At 52.1% G+C, this 21,203-nt stretch overlaps 3 protein-coding genes across 8 annotated transcripts; 1 reads left to right on the forward strand and 2 right to left on the reverse strand.

Annotated features, from left to right (window-relative positions):
• The first annotated feature begins 4,205 nt into the window (after nt 1–4,205).
• LOC101785397 (probable WRKY transcription factor 72) lies at nt 4,206–6,556 on the forward strand. Its single transcript, XM_004968428.3, has 4 exons — nt 4,206–4,430; nt 4,551–4,625; nt 4,762–5,370; nt 5,517–6,556. Exons 1-4 carry the CDS (start codon nt 4,353–4,355, stop codon nt 6,279–6,281), a joined length of 1,527 nt encoding a protein of 508 aa, XP_004968485.1. The 5' UTR covers nt 4,206–4,352; the 3' UTR covers nt 6,282–6,556.
• Nucleotides 6,557–7,833: 1,277 nt separating this feature from the next.
• Nucleotides 7,834–9,233, reverse strand: LOC101784996 (WRKY transcription factor WRKY24). The gene is made up of 3 exons (XM_004968427.3): nt 8,801–9,233; nt 8,525–8,704; nt 7,834–8,416 (listed from the first exon to the last, which is right to left on the reverse strand). Exons 1-3 carry the CDS (start codon nt 9,088–9,090, stop codon nt 8,113–8,115), a joined length of 774 nt encoding a protein of 257 aa, XP_004968484.1. The 5' UTR covers nt 9,091–9,233; the 3' UTR covers nt 7,834–8,112.
• A 4,924-nt stretch (nt 9,234–14,157) lies between these two features.
• On the reverse strand, nt 14,158–17,825 carry LOC101783538 (protein TWIN LOV 1). Of its 6 annotated transcripts, none has more exons than XR_001164167.3 (7): nt 17,071–17,821; nt 16,072–16,279; nt 15,888–15,952; nt 15,070–15,123; nt 14,901–14,956; nt 14,758–14,816; nt 14,158–14,530 (listed from the first exon to the last, which is right to left on the reverse strand). XR_001164167.3 is itself a non-coding variant. In XM_022827000.1 (7 exons), exons 1-7 carry the CDS (start codon nt 17,657–17,659, stop codon nt 14,502–14,504), a joined length of 1,059 nt encoding a protein of 352 aa, XP_022682735.1. In that variant the 5' UTR covers nt 17,660–17,825; the 3' UTR covers nt 14,158–14,501. The 6 variants fall into 6 exon arrangements, 4 of the variants coding, with proteins under 4 accessions (XP_022682735.1, XP_004968483.1, XP_004968481.1 ...); XR_001164166.3 differs by having other exon boundaries at nt 14,753–14,816; XM_022827000.1 differs by having other exon boundaries at nt 14,901–14,929; nt 15,044–15,123; nt 17,071–17,825.
• Nucleotides 17,826–21,203: the final 3,378 nt, after the last annotated feature.

Raw genomic sequence — 21,203 nt, forward strand, 5'->3', positions numbered from 1 at the left:
CATCACCAAAACCCTTCATCTTAGTGAAATATTCAGTGACGGACTGAGTACCTTTTTTTGTCGTGGTGAGCGCCATGCGTAGATTAACAACACGGGCTCGTGTTTGCGAGGCGAACAGCGTGGTGATGGAGCGCCATGCCTCGGCCGCCGTTTGTGCTCAAGCAGCATGGGCGAGGATGTCCTTGGAGAGTGCCGAGAGAAGGAAGCTGAGGACCTGCTGGTCCTTAGCGTCCCAGTCGTCGAACACCGGGTTTTCAATCTCCCGATCTTCGTTGTCCTTAATGGTTTTTGGCGGCGGCTGCACGGTGTCGTCGAGGTGACCTTGAAGCTGGGCCCCGCGCACAGCAGACCGAACCTGGGCGTGCCAGGTGACGAAGTTGGTGCGACCGAGTTTCTCGGTGATCACCGACGACGGGAACGGCGAGTTGGAGTTCTGATTGGAGGAAGACATGGCATGGGGTTGGAAAAAAAAACTAGGCTCTGATTACCATGTCAATTCAGAGGAGCAGAAGCTATAGGTGAACGTCGCAGGCAAAGATGATATGCCTCTAGCGACGGCTGCGTGTATATATAGCACAAGGTTACATGGGGGCATAACAAACAGATATGCATGTGCCGATCTCCTAGCTGATTACAACAACTTCCAACAACCTTATCTAACCGGCCATGATCTGTTTGTTATGGTTAGTTACAAGATAACTCAACAAATGTCTATCTTATCTATCTAACAGATGGGGCTGACCCCCTCACGCATTTGATCTCTTCCATTCTGAGGTGAATCGGGACGGTAGAGCGATGAGATTGTAGATCGGCTTCGGGCGGATTCAGATCTGATGTGGATTGGGTGGAATCAGCGATGGGAGTGGTGGATTTGGGAGATTTGGTGGGGCTTTGGTGGACAGGGTCGGGGACGCCATGGGAGTCACCCTGGAGGCGCATGATGGTTCGTCGGTTTACGTTTTTCCCTGTACTACTTGTGCTTGGTAAGTTTTTGATGGATCAATGGAGGTAATAAGTAGTATTGCGGGGTTCCATTGACCCTTTTCCCTATACTACTTTTACTGTTCCAAATCTGTCAAACAAGTTTTATTGGTGATGTATGATCTGTAGCAATTGAATTACATACTATATCTGTCCGTCATTAGTCTTCAGTTCGGTCCTGGTGTGACAGATCCATGATCTGACACTTCCATAATTTCTGACAAATTGTTGACCTCGAGTATTTGAATGCACAGGTTGCCAGAGCTTGCTACTATTCTACTCGTTCTGTGGCTAAGTTACATTACAATTGTTCCCATAGGGCAGTTCCCTGAACTGATCCATGTGAAAGACGACTTCTCAGAATGATGTCCTTCTGACTTCGCAGTTTTCTTTTCAGGACTCAGTAATCCATGAGACGAAAACACCGCCAGCATTATTTGACAGACAGCTGGAAAACTCGGCGAGGGCTGTCGGTAGGGTGAGCTTGAATTTGCGACGCCGGTTTTGAATCTGCCGAATGGTGATGTATCAGTGGCTTCCAAGCATCAAACACCGGGAAGAGAACAAGAAGAGAATGCATTTGTTTCCTCCTAATTTCTCCAGGCTATGCAAGGAGCGTCTGCATGGGGGTCTTTCCTTAAGAAAAATGTGATGGAAATCCGCATCGCTTACCCCACTTGAGGGTCCAAAGATTTGACCAGATCGTTGAAAAGCTTGGCCTCACATGATGCGTCGACAAACAAGGTCCGCTCACCAGCTTACTCATCAGACCAATTCTTTTTTTTTTCTTTGGGCTGGGTGTTAGCTGTATTCATTTGGGAAATGGTGGTTAGTATATGCATTTAGGAATTAGGTAGGAAAGACGCCTCCCTTGATGCATCCGTTGACTAAACATGCAGTTTACTTGAACTGAGTCCATCCATCATCCATGTGCTTACATATCTTTATGCCATTTTTTTCTCCGCTGCTCTGCTTTTTTTCAACTCCAAGTTGTGTGTTCCTTGTAAGAAATTGTGCTGTTGCTATTGCATGACGCCATCTGTATAGGGGCCATACATCATGGGTGATCCCTCCCTTAGACCGAATCCCCTGATTGCGAAAGCTCTCCGAGAGTCTCCGATCTGAAATACGACTCGCCTTCATTTTCCCAGGTACGTAAATCCTGTAATTGATGGAAAGTCGTGGGAGCTCTTGAGTGTGTGTGTATGGTGGTGGTGTGCACTCTACTTTCTCTAGGCAATCCGCCAATCCGATGATCCAAGATTCCAGCAAAAACTCCATCTCCATGGTTTCTCCCTCGCCGGTGGGCCCCACCTGCACAAACCCTGTAGCAACCCATGGGAACACGATCACCACATCCAATTTGGTTAATGCTACGTCGCGGTGGAGACGGATCAAGGCAGGGCAGCTATGCCGATATTCAACGGGGTGGTGAGGTGAGGTCACGTACGCCCTCCATGACTGCCGATATAAAAAAAAAAGGCACAAAAAGAAATGGAAACAGAGGGAAGGGGAGGTCGACGATCCCGCGGGTACGGTGGCGCTGCAACAGTTTCAACGGGATTCGCTGGAATCTCAACAAGTAGGCCAACCAAAACCTCCCCCCAAAAAAAATCACTTGAACCCGATTATTGGATGGCAACACCGAACTGTCGCGGTCGCGGCACCAGTTGGATGGAATAAAAGCTACAGGAGTGTGTGTGCATGGTCGCATCGCGTGCGCACGGATCGATCGTATCCGCGGCTAATCAATGCGGGCTCGATCGAGAGGATGGTCTCTTCTCGCGTCACATGCTGCGTTTCTTTATTCCCCCTGATGGTCTCTTCTCTTCCAGTTCCAGCTCCGATCCCTCCTCCTCCTCTCCAATTCGGCACATGGTGGATAGATACGCGCGTGGGTGATGCTGACTCTGTGGGTCCGTGTACACGCAGTACTGCGACGATGTACTGTTCACACGCGACTTAGGAAAGGGGAAGACCTTTTTTCCTCTCTCCCAATGGTGACGGCTCCCACTGGGCTCTTGGAAGAACCTGCTCGATATGATGATGTGAACTAGTACTGATTACAAGTACTAATGCTGCGTTTAAGTCTGATTTCACTCCAACACCGTTCCAATAATGTTTCCATTTCTGACATTTGAAATAATTATTTGTTTATGTGTAATATCCGCTCTGGTCCGAACCCGATAAAATAAAATGAATTATCCGTCTTTCGTTCCTATGTGTGGGTTGATCTTTCGAAAGTAGATACTCCACGAAAGGTTAAAAGGTAAACGGCCGACAAGTGGATTGCTTGGGCACACCTGTACTTTTCATCCAGGTCCGAGTTTTCGCAGCTTGACCTGACCTGTTAAAATCCGAAGACATCGAAGCAGCGTCGTCGTCAGTGAGCGGCAGCAGAATAATTCGATGCGCCTAGCGTGTTTAATTTCTCCAGATTTGATCCACGCACCGGTTGGCTGAACAATTCCTCAACATCCCGGTTGCTTCTTCAACTTGACAGATAGCAGCAAGCACCTAGCTCCCCACCGGCCGTACAAAGTCAACCGGACACCCCTAAAGAAATGCAAGGCCGCGATCGAGCTCCTGCGTTCGTACGTACACACGCCGGCCGCCGGGAGCTAGCTGACATGTAATAAGAACGCGGCATCCATTTTGTCAGCTGGACAAGTCAGAACTAAGAACCTGCCATCCCCGTCAACCTCGCGAACCTGCCTGCAAAGTTGTGGCGGCGACGGTGGTGGCGGCGACGGCGGCTAACCGCTTGATCCAACGGTCGCCGGAGTAGCAGTAGCTTAGGGCTTATTAGCAGCTAGCGTAGAGAGCCCTGGCGCGTGGACCAGTGCAGACGACGACGCGGCGGCAACGACATGCAGGACACGTTTGGGATGGGGGGAGACCACCGCAGCCACGACGACGACGAAGACGACGGTGACAACGGGGACGACGAGTATTCTATTGGCGCTCGCTTATCTCGCCTCTCTCGCCCCCGGCCATGGGCTGGCATGGCAAGCTAAGCCGGTTGACATTTTTGATGCGCCCAGCCGTATGGGCAAGGCGACGACGACGACTGGGCCCCCCCGATAGGCCGGGCCACTGGGATTCGGTACGGTGCGGCATCTCGCAATTCTTTAGTCTGGGGTTACTCCAAGCGAGTCAGAAACTCCAGGCTTAAGCTTCGTTGCCTCTTTCCTTCTTTCCTTCTTTATAAGGACGGCGAGGGCAGAGGTACTAGTGCCACAGGACAAGCAAGGCATTGCTTGCCGAAAGCTATTGCTCGAAAAGGGGCAGGCGGCCGTCTCGTGGCCCGGTGCGGCGAGTTCCTAGTCGTAGCTTGAGCTCTCGTCAAGCTAATTGATAGCTTGGCTGCCATGGAGGTCGCTGTCGAAAGGCCGGCGCCGGTGAAGGAGGAGAAGAGAGCCGACGCCAAGCCGGAGATGGCAGCAGCGGTATGAATTCAGCACACGGCCACACCCTGTTCTTCTTTCTTCTTCCTTGCTCTTTTGTTCTTTAGTTGTCTAGTTCAACGCAACGGAGATCTGATCATGGTTTGGCTTTTGTGGATGCAGACAGGAAGCGCGAGGTCTCTCCCGATAGTCTTCGAAAGCTTCGCAACAACGCAAAGCGACGCAGGCATCAAGCAGGTAATTGAATTCTTCTCGGTTCCATGATGAATTGAAATTCGGTTGAGAATTTGAGCTAGCAAGATCGTGTCATGTTTATCGCATCGGCGACGTAATTCTCATCTGGTTCAACTGCATGGATGTTCTGACGCTACAGGAAGAACGCACGCTAGAGGCGGCCAAGGCGGAGATGGGCGAGGTGAGGGAGGAGAACGAGCGCCTCAAGACGATGCTGTCCCGCATCGTCAACCAGTACCAGTCGCTGCACATGCACTTCCTCGACGTCGTCAAGGTGCACGAGCAAGAAGCTGCCAAGGCTAAGCTCCCGGCGGCGCCGGCGCCGGCGCCCGGAGCCGATGGCGTCGACGAAGACCCCGACGATCTCGTCTCCCTGAGCCTCGGCACGAGGTCCAACGGCGCCCGCCGCAAGGGCCACGAGAGGTCCTCGTCCTCGTCCGGCACCGCCGAGACCACCGCCGGCGAAGGCCAGCTCTCCCTCGGGCTCGGCATCGCGCGGGGCAGCGGGGTGCCCGCCGACGACGACAAGGCGAGCGGCGCGTCGGCGGCGCCTGGCGTCCTGAACCTGAGCTCCGACAGCAGCAGCGCTAACGACGCCGCCAAGCCTGCCCGGGACGACGCCGCCGCGTCCCCGCCTTGCGCCACGCGCAAGAGCCCGAGCGCCGCCGGGGAGGGCGTGGACGACGAGGTGCAGCAGCAGGCCAAGAAGGCTAGGGTTTCCGTCAGGGTCAAATGCGACACTCCCACGGTACGTGACACTTCTCCTACCTCACACTACTATACGAACAAGAAATCGTTGCAAACACCACCAATTACCTGAATAATCAATTTGATCTCTAGATTAATGCGATAGTTATGGCTGAGCTAATTCATGTTGTTGTGGTGATCGATCAGATGCCCGATGGTTGCCAATGGCGGAAGTATGGGCAGAAGATCTCCAAGGGGAACCCTTGCCCGCGCGCCTACTACCGCTGCACGGTGGCGCCCCACTGCCCGGTGAGGAAGCAGGTGCAGCGGTGCGCGGAGGACACGACGATCCTGATCACCACGTACGAGGGCCAGCACAACCACCAGCTCCCGCCGGCGGCCACGGCCATGGCGTCCACGACCTCCGCCGCGGCGGCCATGCTCACCTCGGGCTCCACCACCTCCTCCTCCCCGGCCTCGCTCGCCGCCCACGGCCACCACCTCCCGCTCGCGGCCGCCGGGCTGCTCGGCCCGACCACCATGGTCTCCACCGCCGCTTCCTGCCCCACCATCACGCTCGACCTCACCACCCCGGCGGCGCCGCACTCCCTCATGCACTCCACGCCCTACGCTGCCGGTTACGAGTCCAAGGCGGTCCCGGCGGCGTGCAGCAGCGGTTACCTCGCGTACGGCGCCGCGCCACCGTCGTACTACGCCAAGGGCTCGCTGGCGCTGGGGCACCTGTTCGGCGGCGGCTTGGGCGTGTCGTCGAGGCCGGAGCAGCTGTACGCTGCCCAGTCGTACCTGCAGAGGACGAGCAGCCTCGGCGGTGGCGGCCATGGCGCGGTGGCGCCGGCCGTCACGGACACGCTCGCGAAGGCGATCACGTCGGACCCGAGCTTCCAGTCTGCGCTGGCGGCGGCGATCACGTCGGTCATGGGCCGCGGCGGAGCCGCTGCCGCCCAGAAGTGATCGACGCGCGCATGCACGGACTAGATTTTGTGTAGGGCAGTGGTCCATATGTAATTAATAAGTGCATCGTGGTTACTTACTTTGTTGATTGGAGTAGTTTTGGAATTTTTAGTAGTCATTGGCTGGGAAGAAATGGTGATCATCTATGTAACAGGGATCAAGTGATCAGCCGATATACATAGAGCAGATGAGTAAACTGTATCTACCATGAATGATTGGGATTAAAGAAGTTTTGATCATCAGGTTGTTCCAGCTAAATCTGATGGGGGTCTAAACTAAACTCTGAGCCTGCAAGTGCAGCATGATGATGAAGAGCATAAATGCATAATGATGGAGCTAGGGCAGTGGTCAAACACCATTATTCAACAATTTGCAGATCCCAAGCGAGGTCTTTGAAATGCATGCAGTTCAGGGGACATTTGATTCTTTCAAGAAACAATCATTTGATCAAGTCATGCGCTGTTCGATCGATCTCTAAACTGCCGTAGACGAATTAATCATGTAGAGAGCGTTAAAAGACCAGTCAATCAAGCTAAACTAGACATGAGAGAGATAAATTTCAAGCTTGAATCGAAGTTGATTAGCATGGCTTTGGAGGGACTCTGATCTGAACCAGGTCAAGCAACCACCGTACTAGTTGGAGATAATTAGCCAGGAAGGCAGCTGCTTGCTCGTCAGAGAAGACAACGACCCGCGAACCAATCAAAGCTGACTAAATATACACCGGTGGAAACTTACGATCCTCTCTTGATTGCACTAATGCGTGTGCTGTCCATTTCTTCAGTTTCTGAAATTGGGTTCTGCCCATGTCTTCTTCAGTTTCTGAAACTGGGTTCTGTCTTGTTCGAGAGGAAATCGGGTTCTGTCCATTTGTTCAGTTTCTGGAACGTTTTCAGACCAATATACATCATTCAGACTCCCTCTAGCACCATCGCGCCCAGCATTCAGTTCGACCGCTGCGAGGTAATTGAGATGCTGGATATCTTCAGTTGATCACGATCATTCACCTAGCATCCCTGCGCTATGCTGTTTTAAGTGACTTAAAGCACAGTATTGAGACCTGACAAGCAAACTATATTTACAGTGCTATGATTTTAGACACATACTCCCTCCATTTCAAATTATAGGTCGTTTTGACTTTAGAACAGGACTTTAGAACTCTGATCTGAAGTCTGAACCAAGTCAACCAACCACCGTAGTTGCAGAGTGCTCATAAGAGGATCAGGACGACAGGGTGCACTGATGAATGGCGCCCTAACTGATGTTTTTGCAACATATGTACTTCGCCAAATACATTACTGTCTTTTACTAGGGTATGCTGCCCATCATATCTGCCAGTTCCTGAAATAGGGTTTTCTTTTCTTTAATTTTCATTTTTTTCCTTTTAGCAGAAACAGGGTGTTGAGAACATTATATTACCATCTTGAGAAACAAAAGGCACACTCCCCCATCTTATTGATAATAGAATTTCACGCTGTGTTCTTAGCAAAGCCTGATTAGCAAATCGATCAGTACTACAAAAATTACTCCCTTCATAGTTATACGTTTATGATAACCAAATTAATTTTAAAATGAACTAATTAGCTTGTCCTAAACAATCGTATATTTAAAAATGGAGTGAGTAAGATTAAACATCGTGACTACACACAATGACACAAGAGCCAGTAATGTCCAGTCTAAGGGAATAGTCAAGCGAAACCGATTCAGTGTGTGTATGTGTAACTATAACGGTAATATGGTACAAACCCAAAAAAGCAGGGATCGATCTCGTCTCGATCTCCACGTTTCTGAACATTTTACATGGTGGCCCGTAGTAAGAACAAGCGACCGATCAGTACGACGATTCCGAAAACGAGTGAGCCGCCGTCGCGGCATGCATCAGCTGCGTGTGCATCCCCCACGCGTCACAGGGAGCGCCGCCGGGCGCGCTCCACGGCGCCGCCACCAGGGGCGTCGAGCACGGCATGCTCTGGGTCTGGGCCCCGCGCGGCGGGGCGAGGCATGCACCGCCGGACCCTGGCGCGGCGTGGTTGTGGACGCCGTCGTAGGTGGTGACGACGTAGCGCGGGTCGTCGCGGTCCCGCTCCACGCGCTTCTTCACGCCGCACCCCTCCGCCGAGCACCGGTAGTAGTTCCTGCCGCGGCCGATCGCTCATCAGCCACAGCGCAACGAAGAACGAACAGCCACCGATCGAGAAAGAAAGAAATCTGCGTGCAGGAAGCAATGGCAGCAAGTGCGTTACCTCGGGTTGGGGCTGCTCTTGACCGCCTTCTTGCCGTACTTGCGCCACTTGAAGCCGTCGTCCAGCACGTCCACCTCCGACCTCGTCCGGAACCCGATCCGCGGCGACGGCCGCCCGCCGCCATTATTCCCACCCGATCCGCTCATCACCATCCTCCTCCCGTCATCGTCCACGTAGCTCCTGAACTCGATCAGACCACACCTAATCAACATCACGGGACGGCGCACATTGCACGCAAGCAAGCTAGACGTCGTATAAACACGATGCAAAACTTACACGTTCACCATCTCATTCTCCGCGGCGGCGCCGCCGCCGCTGGTGCCGCCGCCGCTGGCGAACACCGGCGCCGGCGGCGAGGCGTAGTAGTCGGTTGCGCGAGCGCCCATGATCTCCGGGAGGAAGAAGTAGTCAGAGATGGCGGCGGCCGGCGGGAACTCCATCGTCACGGCACCGCTGTCCGCCACGAGCTCGGGAGGGAAGCAGTACGAGGAGGCCGCGGGCGGCGGGTAGGAGGCTGCGGCGTAGCAGCTCGCCTCGTGGCCGAGTAGCCCCAGCGACGCCGCCATGTACACGCACGCTCACGGCACACCGACTGCTCGCGATCGCTCCGCTACACACTACACTTTGCCGCTGCCGCTGCTGCCGTGTCGAGCTCGCCAATTTATACGCCCAGGCGAGGCTGGCATCCGTGGATTGCTGCTGGTGATGATGACGATGAGAGCTCGAACTCGAAGTCGTCTGAACTTTTTTTTATAATAAAAGTAGTCTTCTGAACTCTGAAGCGAGCAGAGGCTTCATGGATGGTTCATTTCGCGCGCGCGCGCGCGGCGCAGGCCGGATCCTGATCCGAAGGTTCTCAGAGGCGTCACGTGTCGATTGCTACGGCGACGTGTCGCACCCCGCCCTGCGCTTTTGGAATTTTCGACGGGACAAACCCTCCCCTAGTCAAAGGAGCTAGGGAGCTAAAAGCCCAAGACCCACCGTTAGTTACGGATGACCACGAGATGATTGCACGGCTGGCCATGCATGGTTTACTAGTATACGACGATCAGCATGTAGACTTACCAGTAGTATCTGGTTGGTACAGGCCGGCGGCAATCCAAGAAGACGGTGACGAAGGTTTCGCCGAGTGTCAAAAATACTCAGCAAAAATTTAAGCTTTGCCGAGTATCACAGCGGAAAAATATTCAAAAAAAGTCTAAACTTTACCGAGTGTTACGAAGAAAGCACTCGGCAATATTTAAAATGTCACCGAGTGTTAAGCCGAACAACACTCAGCAATATTTAAAACTTTGCCGAGTGTCACTCAGCAAAGTACTTCGTATAGAAAAGATTGCATTGTCTCTTTGCTGAGTGTTAAGGACAAACACTCGGCAAAGTACTGCGTATATGACACTCGGCAAAGCGACCATAAAATTCCTATTTTTATGGTTCGGTCACGTATAATGAATCCCCACTCAAACAAACATCACAGGCATAATTCACAATAAGCATCACAGGCATAATTCACAATAAGCATCAATTAAGCCACAAATGCAAATGCAAGTAACAAGTAAGTCACAACTAAGTCACAAGTAGTTAATGCGGAGGCCATGGGAACCACTGCGACAAATCCGGATCCTGAAGCTGATTATTCGATGCTGCCGATTGATTCTGCACAAAGAAGAAGAGATTGCATGTGTGAGACAAGATTGATATTTATATGTCATGCACTTAATAATATGAGCAACAATTAGGCAAAACTATGATTCCTAAATTGGAAGTAACGTGGCCAAAAACTATTTGTGCTAACATATTATTTTGAGCTAACATTTAGAGCTAACATATCATAGCATATTTCACTTTGAGCTAACATATCATTTGGCATTTGGACATTTACGACAAAAATAAGTTCTCTAAGTCAAAGTATTCAATCTGCAGTATAAGGTGTCAAGTGACTCACAGGAGTAGTTGCGGGTGGTTGAGGTGGAGGGAATAGCATCAGTAGCGGTGGCAAAGGTTGACTCATACTCGATGCAAAACCCTGCATGTATTGGAACATTTGCTCCATGCTCAGCCGTTGTTCTTTTCAGCCTCTGCTGAATCATCTGCTCCATTCTTGCCTCCAACTCCTGCCGTCGCTTCGTTTATGCTTCCACCTGGGCCTACAATATTTCATCCCAATATTACAATACAAAGCAAAAGTACGTAAAAATCAATGAACGATGAATAAAACAGAAATTATCTCGAGTGCCTCCATCTGGAAGCGTGCAGTGTCCGGCCTTGGGCGTATCGCTAGGTCGAGCTCATGCTCCTTGCACGAATCTGGGAGAGTGTGGGAGTACTGGCCATGTCGATTGTGCTGTCGCCAATCCAGTATCGGCCATGCTTCTTGCCTCCTGCTACCCTCATGACGACTTCTCCATCAAGATTCTAGGAGCTCGGATCATACTCTGGCCCATGGACCTCCCTTGCCATCGTTGTGTATTCACTGAGGTGGCTATGGATGGTCGCATTGCTGTACGACGAGGGTGGGTCCTCCAGGTTGTAGTCGATGTCGGACGTTGCCTAGCCCTTGTGGCGGTCACGTGGTGACGTTTTTTCGAGTGTCCATTCTTTGCCGAGTGTCGAGTTTTTGTTTGCCGAGTGTTTTATTTCCGACACTCGACAAATATATTTTTTGCCGAGTGTAATTTATATGTCGAGTGTTTTTAGCTCAGCACTCGGTAAAGGGATTATTTGCCGAGTGTTCGAGGAAATGCACCGGAAAATTTGAGGTTTTCGGTAGTGAGGATTGTTGAATAGGCTGTGTCGTTTCAGTGTAGTAATAGCATGAATGTACATCTTGTTTCAAGGGTCGATTACCTACCTGCTTTTCTTCTATAATGAAAAGGTAGAGCACCTACCATATTTGCTCAAAAAAAATAATTCAAGCCCGATGAAACGAGGCCGTGTGCCGATGCCGACCTAGCTAGATCCCGAGTCCAAACTTATCTTGTTCAGGTCCAAAATAGCGTCCGAGTCCAGTCCATGGCCCGTATTCCCGCCATCTGTAGACCGACCGATCGCGCGCACTACTGGCACATTGGGCACGGTACGGTGCACCTGACCGGAGGCAGGCGACACCTGTCACGAACCTGGTAGCCATTTACCTCGCTCACTCTTCTACTACCACTGTACTGTCTCCGGCGTGCCAACCATGAGGTACCGATCGGTCTCACGCAGTCACGCCGGTGTAGCAACAGTGGGATCAGTAGAAAAGTGACCGTGTGCCGACGTCCTCGTGATGATACGGTGGTTTTACTTTGATCTCTGTGACGGTTAGTAAATTCTGCGTGCGTGCGTGCGTGCGTGAGGTAGGCGACGGCCGACAGCGATGCCATCGTATTAACTGAATCTTGCTAGCGTAGTCTCGTCTTAATTATTAGATGGCACCACGCATTGCCCGATCGAGCATGCGTGATGCGTACGTCGATCGATCTAGATGTTTGCCAACCCTGACCGGCCGGTTTTTAGCACGTGAGTGTGATTTAGTTAGCTCGGAAATTACCTGGACCCATCGTAGCTAGTTGCTGGTTAATTACTGCCTGGTTGAGTGGCTCTGGCACTGGAACTACCACTGAAGAAAGTGCAGAAGCATCTATCCGTCTTCGCCGGCTTTGCGGGTTTAGTGACAGCAGGATTTCTGGTTTTATCTTTGTATTATATATAGTGTATCTGCGAATTTCGCAGGCGTCTGCATAAGATCGAGAGTGAATCATCCTCATTGAGATGGAGCCGGAGTTCAGGTGCAATGTTTCGTCGCTGCTGGCACCATCGAGCCATCCAAAAGGAGTGGACATTAAATATGGCCAGGTTCCGTAAGCCACCTTTCCATGTATGGAGAATTGGAAGCCAAACAGAGACGTTTTTGGCTGCCATCCCCTCTAGCCGGATGCCCAGATGCTGCTGCTAAGACATAAGTAGAACACGAGCCGCCACTAGAGCAGAGCATCTGGTCCTCCCCGGTCGGGCGGTCCCGGCGTGCGCATGGAAGGCGCCGCAACCCCGTACGAGGGGGGCAGCGACACCGATGCTGCCACGACGCCCGCTCTCTCCCAGTCCCAGGCGGCGGCGGCGGCGGCGCGCTGCGAGAGCCGACTGGCATATGCCGGTTGCGCCGCCAGATCGAACCCGCTAATCACGCGGCCGGCCGGCCGTCTTCCCGGCAGCTTCCCGTCGGCATCGGCGGCCTGAGGGACATCCTAGTCAGTGCTCATCCGCCGAGCTAGCTGTACGTGCTCCGCGGATCGACGTCGCCGTCGGATCATGCGCCGTTGCTTCTCCGGCAGAGATTGCACGGGCAGGACAACGGGCGGACTGTTAGCTCCCTCGCCGTCAGGGGCGCGCGGCTGTGACGATGGGATTCGCGGGCTAGTTGCCGCTCGACACATCAGGCATTCGGGTGGCCTTGCCATTCAGTCCCAGGACACGAGAACGATTCCTTGTACACCTGCCGTTTGTCGGATCCCATACAAAATTTCTCCTAGCCGTTCTAGGAAGTAGTACTGATAGAGTGACAGGTTAGAAACAACATCTCGAACGGGGACCCAAGTCTCACCACTCCTGCTACCAGCCTACCACTACTAGTAGCATTGACCGAGGGTCCAAATAAAGCTCCAAATGTTTCTACTTTCTACTGTTGCTGTGTAACGGCAGGAGCAAAAACGTTAGCATCAGGACGGACGGTGACCGACCGGGGACGGGGACTGAACGAGCTCGGAGGCTGTTGCCTTGCCACGAGCGGCTGCAAAGAGTGCCAGTAGCGGAGTGTACACTGTACAGCAGTCGGCGTCCTCGGCTGCAGCTAGCGACCTCTCAGGACGTCGTGGCCTTCGGGTTCCGCGGTGCATACCGCGGCGTCGTGCGTCCGTTCCGGCGAGACAAAATTCTCGCGGTTCGCCGGACGCGCCAGGAAACGAGACAGGAACCGGCAGGCGGCGTCCGTCGTGGCGCTTGCGGTTGTTCGCTTGCGCGCGCATCCACTTGGTCGCTGGCCGCCAGCACTGTCATCTGCGAAGCACGCACGTCATCTTTTTAATGCTAAATAAATAAAAAATCTCTCGCCATCGCCACCAACACAGTTCCAGGTTCCCGTACGCAGTATCTGGTGCTTCTGGGGCAATAGCGTCACGTGTCAGTTATGGGAATTTCATTTTTTTATTTTGGTTTTTTGTTTTATTCATTTTAGTGTACGAAGTAAGCTATGGAGATCGCAAGCGCTTCATGTTCATGTATGAATACGGTTGTTGCAGAGGCTGCGGAAGGATGGACCAGTTGCTCGTGCCAGTGTATCTGACGCAAGAGTTTAGAGATAAGATTAGGCTGCCATTGTTGAAGCCTGCTACTGCAGATGTATATTGCATTGCAGGACAGGTCATTTTCAGGCGAGTCGGGTACGACATGAGTCATGACGTCCTAATCCTACCAAATAAAAATCAAAACCTGTGGACTCCAGTTCCAGACAAGAGACAAGTGAATTCTCTGTGCTAACATCCAAACTTAACTGTAACTAGAACAGTCAGTTATTATCTGACCAGACCTTTGTGAGGTCAAACCGACACATATCAATTTAATGCACTTGGGGTCAAAAAAACCAATTAAAGTTGTAACAGTGAGATCGAAGAACTTCTGGAGCCTCTATTTCCATTTCTTTGCTTCATTTCGCATGGTTACATGATCGGAACAACATCGTATATTTACCAGGAATTTCCCTTAAAAATCAATCCGTTTTCTTTGTTGTGCTAATCAGTTATACTTTACATACAATAGGTAGCAGCGATGTACATTGGCAAGTCGACAAGTCGTAGGATGGCGAGGAGACTCGAGTCGCTATTGGGAAGGTCTCAACAGGCTACCCGAAGCCGACAAGCCTCTCACTGCAACTCTCACCGCACCAACAGCGCCAAGCTGCCATACCTCAGGGGTCAACCCGTTAAAGTCGTGCTTTGCGCCCACGTCAAGGTGAACCCAGATATGAAACGCGACCTGCATATACATGAAGTCAGTCGTAAAATTGTACTGCTCTTGCAGTATATCTGACTGATAGATTGCAAACTGCCAATCCATTCTGCTCTAAAGCTCCATCGAAACATGAATAAAGAACACAGACCCTCTAAAACTTAACCATTCTGCAGGAATTGTTTAATTCATCTGGAAAACAGCTTCTTTCAGGAATTCAGGAAAGTCCTGAGAAAGATCTAAGCGAACCTTGCCTGAAGCATCTCTGATAGGAGATACATGTAGAAGATCACGGAATGAACTTCCATCTTTCCTGATAGAAGAGGCAAAATTTCTGTCAAGTTCTTTACATAAGCTGAACCTGTTAGCTACCAGTACAAAAAACGAGCAACCGCACCTGTAACTTAGAAGGTCCACGGTGCATGCCTGCTCAGAACAAATATGCTGATTTATCTGTACATCCAATTTCGAATAGAAATTGAAAAAAGTAAGCAAAATGATAGGGAATGGTCATACAAGCTATATAATCCTGGTCCGCACCTCCTCAAAAACCTCCAAGCTAGTACCTGGACCATTTAAGACTCTGCAGTTACAGCCCAATATCTCCTCTCTTGAGTATCCTGAAGAAAAAGTTTTAAGAGCAACATAAGTCATTCCTGTAACCAGCAGCAGCCTCCACACAGTCCAGGCTAAACAGCTCCAAGTAAATTTCCCCCAATGCAACATATTTGAGTATTTCTACCATTCTTTCATGCTTTGCTAGTTATATCTAATGCATAACACCATAGAGTAATGGACTGGTGTCTGCCAAGATAACACCACTACCAAAGAAAAAGGAGAAAAATCTACCAGCATGCACAACTACCAAAGAAAGAATAACAACAAAGAAAAAGGAGAAAATACTACCAGCATGCACAACTGCCAAAGAAAGAAATGTGTGGTCTCTAAACAGCTTACATCAAAATCATGTCTGGTTATATGCGAAAAATGCATCAATAAGTCTGTCACCACAATAACATCACTAAGGACAGAGATTTTAACTTGCATTTTTACATCATTTTAGAAGGAAATAACAAATATAGCCCATAAACCTACATCTTTTAAATCAAGACCATCCTAGGATTCACTCTGTTGCAGGGGTGAAAAATATGCTCTTTACTTCACATGATAATCCCAAAAGACACGAGTATTCTGTACTGATGCACCAAGTATTTATAATCAGTTTGATTAACTTGAGCCAACGAAAACAATATGAAAATATACCAGTAATATATCAGAATTTGCACATATTGCATAGTTAATTATATTGTGCATCACATTAACACATTACTTCAAAATGTTGCTAGAATCCATACTCTGGTACTAACAGTCCAAGAACAACTACCTGTTAATGATACAAAAGCATCGCTGGCATAAATTATTGGCATGTCAGGCAAGCAGGAGTGAGTCCTGTGAACAGTTCAAAAGGATCATTTTAATGAGACATGCATGGATTAGACATCAAATATTTCGAACACAAGAAATAAGACAAGACAACTAAATAGTGACAAGATATGCAAATAACTCACAATACAAAGCTCTGTTTGATTCTACCGACAGATAGGTTTAATGAAGAACTGAGTGCTGGGATGCCAACAGAGTCACATCTCTTCCCGCTGACCACTAGACTAGTTAGCTTGCTGTAGCGGTTCAGAGCAGAGACAATGCTGTTAGCTGTATTGGTTGCCTTCTCTTTCTCGCTATCACTAGCAACACACGGTTCCTCAGCCTCCAGTCCTGCAACAGCAAACTAGCAACAACATATTCACAACTTGATTCACTTACTGTCTGTTCGATATTCTGCGAGTTAAAACATTAAAATGGTAGGTCAAGTACAACACCCAGCTGAAATTGCCCGTATAGTTATTCTGCCACAAAATGAGCTAATATGACAGTATAGAACAAATAAAAAAGGCAAACCCAGATAAACTTTAAGGTGTCTTGTTTAGCTATGGCTGGCTACTGAACCTTCATTCAGGGGATTGCATAATATGATTTGTCCTGATTTGACCTATTAGTTCTTCCTTTTTTTGGTGAACAAATCATGTAAGCATCACCAAAGGGAGAACTATCACCTACATATTTGTGTTTACAACTGCGCATAGTCCACATTTGGAAAAGCAGGAGCAGTATAACATAACTAAAAGACTTCAAATCAAGAAGTGAAACAAGGGTGCATTCTGAGTGATGTGCCACTGCGGCTAGCAGCTTGACTGACCATCCCCATGAAAGATCAGTGCAACTAAAATTATGGTGGCCGAAATGACTAACCAATCAAACAAAGACGTGTCCACGAGCAGTCTTATGTAGGTCAAGTTTGTAACACACATTTCACAAATGGTTAGTAACTGAACTCACTCGAAATTAATGGTTAGTAACTGAACTTACTCGCAATTAATGGTTGCTCCAGTCTCATTGCTCATTAGTACTCCACTATGGAGTACCAGTAATCATCCATACTTTACTACTGCCAAATAGAGTTGAATGGAAGCCTAATTAAGCAACTAACAGGGGCAAGTCACACTGACCTCTCTTATCCATATCAACGAACACCTTCCCCGCGTGGCTCGCGCACGGGAAATCCTCATCCACCCTGGCCTCCTCCCGGCACGCGGCGAGCACCGCCCCCGGCGCACCTCGGCCCGCCCCCGCCCTCCGTCTGGCGGCATCGATGGGCACCTGCACGGCGAGGAAGTGGAGCAGGCTCCCGTCGCGTGCCTGGAAGACGGGTGCGAGGTGGAGCAGCACCCAGTGCGGGGACCCGTCCCGCCGGTAGTTGAGGATGGCGACCTGGTGCGCGCGCTGGGCGCGGACGGCCTCCCGCACCCCCGCGACGGCGGCGCGGTCGGTGGCGGTGCCCTGGAAGACGCGCGCGTTGCGGCCCAGCACCTCGCGGCGCGGGTAGCCGGTGAGCGCGGCGAGGCCCCGGGAGGCGTAGACGATGGGGTGGCCCGCCAGGGACGGGTCCGTGAGAAGGAAGCTCCCCGGGAGCTCGTCCAGCGCCTCCAGCACCCAGTCCGAGTACCGCGCCGTCAGCGACGACGCGAGGCGGCGGCGGTCGTGCTGCTGCCGCTCCCGGTCTCCCGGGTCCACCTCCGCCGCGCCGGAGGTCGCCATCCCGGGGGTCGCCGGTAAGGCGGCGCGATCGCCGGGGAAGGAGGGGAGCGAGAAAAGATCTGCGCGCGGGGGAAGCGGGGGCTATGGCTGCGGAATTTTCGTTGGGGCCTTTTTTTATTTATTTTTTTACCAGGGCAGAAGCTCTGAAGTACTAGTACGAACTGCTCTGAAGCAGACGAGTAGAATTCGATTGATTGGCTAGTCTGTGTGCGCGGACGTGGCGATCCGTTCCCTCTGGTTTGTGGTCCGCGTCACTCACTAGCGGATAGGAGCAACACGTCTGCCCGCGTCACTCACTAGCGCGCGCACTCAGGCAGGTGCAGGCCTGGTCCGGGGACGGCGCGCCCAGGTCCTTCTTCCCCGAGTGCGACAGCGGGAGATTGCTCGTGCTCGTCCCGATACCCGCAGCATACCTACTCCGGCAAGTATTTTCTTTCCGGCAAGTGTCGAGCTGCACATGCTCACTGTGGTAGTCGCGCTCGGATAAATGATACTGTAACAAATGATAAACCAGGCGAGGCGAGCCTGGCGAGGGAGATTTTTTTTGTTTCCTATCAGTATATATAGTAGGAAGATAGATAGGAGAGTTATTTTTAAAGTCCTGGTCCATTCCTTCTTCTCTCCATCTTCCCCACGCTCCCCGCCGCCACAGCCTCGTCCTCCGTCCCGACCGGCGGCTGCCACACCGCTGCGCTGTCCGCCCACCCTCCACCGCCGCCTTCCACCCTTCCCTACCTAATCTGAAGCTTGACGTCACCCCCGCCGCCATCCATTGCCTGTCGGACTTCCTGGCCTGCCTAGCTAGCGGCGCTCCCAGTTGCTTCACCCTCCATCGTCGGTCGTACCGCCACCGCCGTTGAGCCTACCCCCCTCTCCTCTAAGGCCGGCGGCCATTGGAGCCCCGCCCCCCAGAAACCCGAAACCCTAAATTCGCCGCTCACCCCCCACCCCACCGGCCTCGGCCACCGCCGGCCGCTTCCGCCCCCTCCCCCCTGTCAGGGATAGACCCCTAGTACCCGCAAGGAAGGAAGAAGACGGACTTCTACTAGGTCTTCTGTAATCCTATTAGGACTCATGTCATGTAATCCTACTATGACTACTCCTTATAACCGACTAGTAATCCTGCCCCCTGAAGTATATAAAGGAGAGCAGGGTCCCTAGATCGGTAGGCTAAGACCTCATAGAACCACAACAGAGGACCAATTCCTCAACACAAACAACACCCAAGCAGAGGGCACAATATACTACACCCCACACAGGACGTAGTATTACGCAATCTAGGGACCCGAACCTGTATAAATCCGTGTCTTGTGTTCTCGCTTTTACCTTAGAGTTCCAAGTCCGACGATCCCCCACCAACCAATCTACTACTTCGGGATACCCCTAGGTAGGTTGCCGGGTATAAAACACCGACATCTGGTGCGCTAGATAGGGGTGATCGTCGAGATCATCGGGCAAGCTTGAAGGACCTCAACATCAAGATCAATCTACTTGACAAGAAGCAAGTCGCCGAGTTGAAGTTCCGAGCAGACAAATCATCGCCGAGACAGAATCGATGCGCTCCACGTTCCAATCGAAGATCGAGCCAGTTTCCGCCGCAGGCTACTTCATGCGGCTCATCAATCAAGGCAGAGGAAAATCCGATTCAAGTTGGGAGATCAGGCAGATCGAGGGACGCACGCCATAATTCCCAAGATGACAAAGATTTGTTATAGTCACGCGGGGATTGAGGCAAATAATCAGCTCCAACTACTCTCCATGAAAAGCAATTTTGAGGGATTTATGCTACACGCAGATGGAAGGCTACCACAATACCTCAAAATCATAGCCTAATGTACATAGAAGATGTACGCGAGCACTGCTACCTCGATGTCTGGCTGCATCAAGTCGCCGATGACTACTTCAACTACTCGTCTCAACTAGAAAACTAGTCGAGGATGGTCTACTTCGACTACTCATCTCGACTAGAAAACTAATCGAGAATGGTCTACTTCGTGTGACGACCGACCCAAAAATCTTTCAAGTTAATCTTAATCCGAGTCCCTAATCCCCCATCTCAGCTTCCCCGAGTTAAGTGCTCAACCTCCAGCTCCGGTCCGACCCCTCTCCGCTGGTTCCCAGCTCCGACCCCTGCCGACCCCAACCCATCCCGCTGGATCCTTCTAAGTCTTCCCACAGTGTCTCCCTTCAATCTGAGCAGTGGACCAACCGAGACTGACCGGTGGACCCGCAAAATCTTTCCCCCAGATCTCCCGGTGCAAACGCGCTCGAGTAGCATGCCCGCTTCAGAGCTTCTCCGCCGCGTGGTTCAACTCTTCCGACCCCCGCCGCTCCGCCCCGTCGCCGGCCGCGACCGGATGGATTCTCGCGCCCTCTTCCCCAATCGCAGCGGAAGCCCTCTGCAACCCTTTCTACAGCGCCTCGCAGCTCGCGCCCATCATCACCTCGCCGGACCCCCGGCTGCCCGAGGCCTCCCGGCTTTTCCACCGCCCCTCCACAGTCGCGCCGCCTCGGACTGCGCTACGCGACGATTCCTTCGTCGCCAACCCCGACCCCGACCGCGACAGCTCCTTTCCGCCTTGCCAGATCTGCGCCCCGATAGACTGTTGCTTCGCGCTCGCCCGCGCAGCCGCAGCCCGCCTGTCTTCTCACCTGAGCAACCTCGCTTCTAGCGCCGTTCCCCCGGTCACATCCATCAGATCCGTCGCACGACGACGCCCGCCTCCGCCAAATCTCAACCACGGCAAAACCGCGCCTGCGCCGCTCTGTCTCCAGTGCCCAATGGCCGACGGTGTCATCCCCGAAGTCCCGCTCCGCCGCCCCGCTGCTCAATCGCCGCCATGGCAGCGCACTCCATCGCTCCTTCCCGATCGTCGTGCTGCTCCAGCTCTCTCTCTTCCCGCGCAGCTATAAAAGGGAATGCCAGAGTCCCACCGGAGCCCCCTTCGCCATCGCTGCCTTGCTGCCGTTCCTCTGCTTCGTGCTCAAGCGCTGCCACCTAAGTTCCTGAGGAGCTCTCCTCTCCGCTCAACACCCGCCTTTCCCAATCCACCCAGCCGCTTGCTCCTCCGCGCTGTGCTAGAGCTTGCTTGTAGTCCACAAGAAGCACCGCCACCACCGGAGCACCGCCGGGCATTGCCGCTGCCCAAGTCCTAGTGCTTCCATCCTTCCGCCCAAGTCTGCTCCTTCCCGACCCCAAGCTTCACCTGTAAACCGAAGGTAAGCTGCCGACCCTTTTCCGCCTCGCTCGACCCTCTTTAATCGTCCGACCCTGTCTGTCCGCCCGACCCCTTTTCCGCCTCGCCCGACCCTCTCTAATCGTCCGACCCTGTCTATCCGCCCGACCCCTTTTGCGCCTCGCCCGACCCTGTCTGTCCGCCCGACCCTTTTTCCGCCTCGTCCAACCCCTTCTGTTCGTCCGACCCCTTTTCCGCCTCGCCCGACCCTGTCTGTCCGCCCAACCCCTTTCTCCGTCTCGCCCGACCCTGTCTATTTCGCCGACCCTTTCTCCGCCTCGCCCGAGGACTCGACTGTATCCTTTTTC

This window comes from Setaria italica, chromosome V (assembly GCF_000263155.2).
Source record: "Setaria italica strain Yugu1 chromosome V, Setaria_italica_v2.0, whole genome shotgun sequence".
Classification (NCBI taxonomy): domain Eukaryota; kingdom Viridiplantae; phylum Streptophyta; class Magnoliopsida; order Poales; family Poaceae; genus Setaria; species Setaria italica.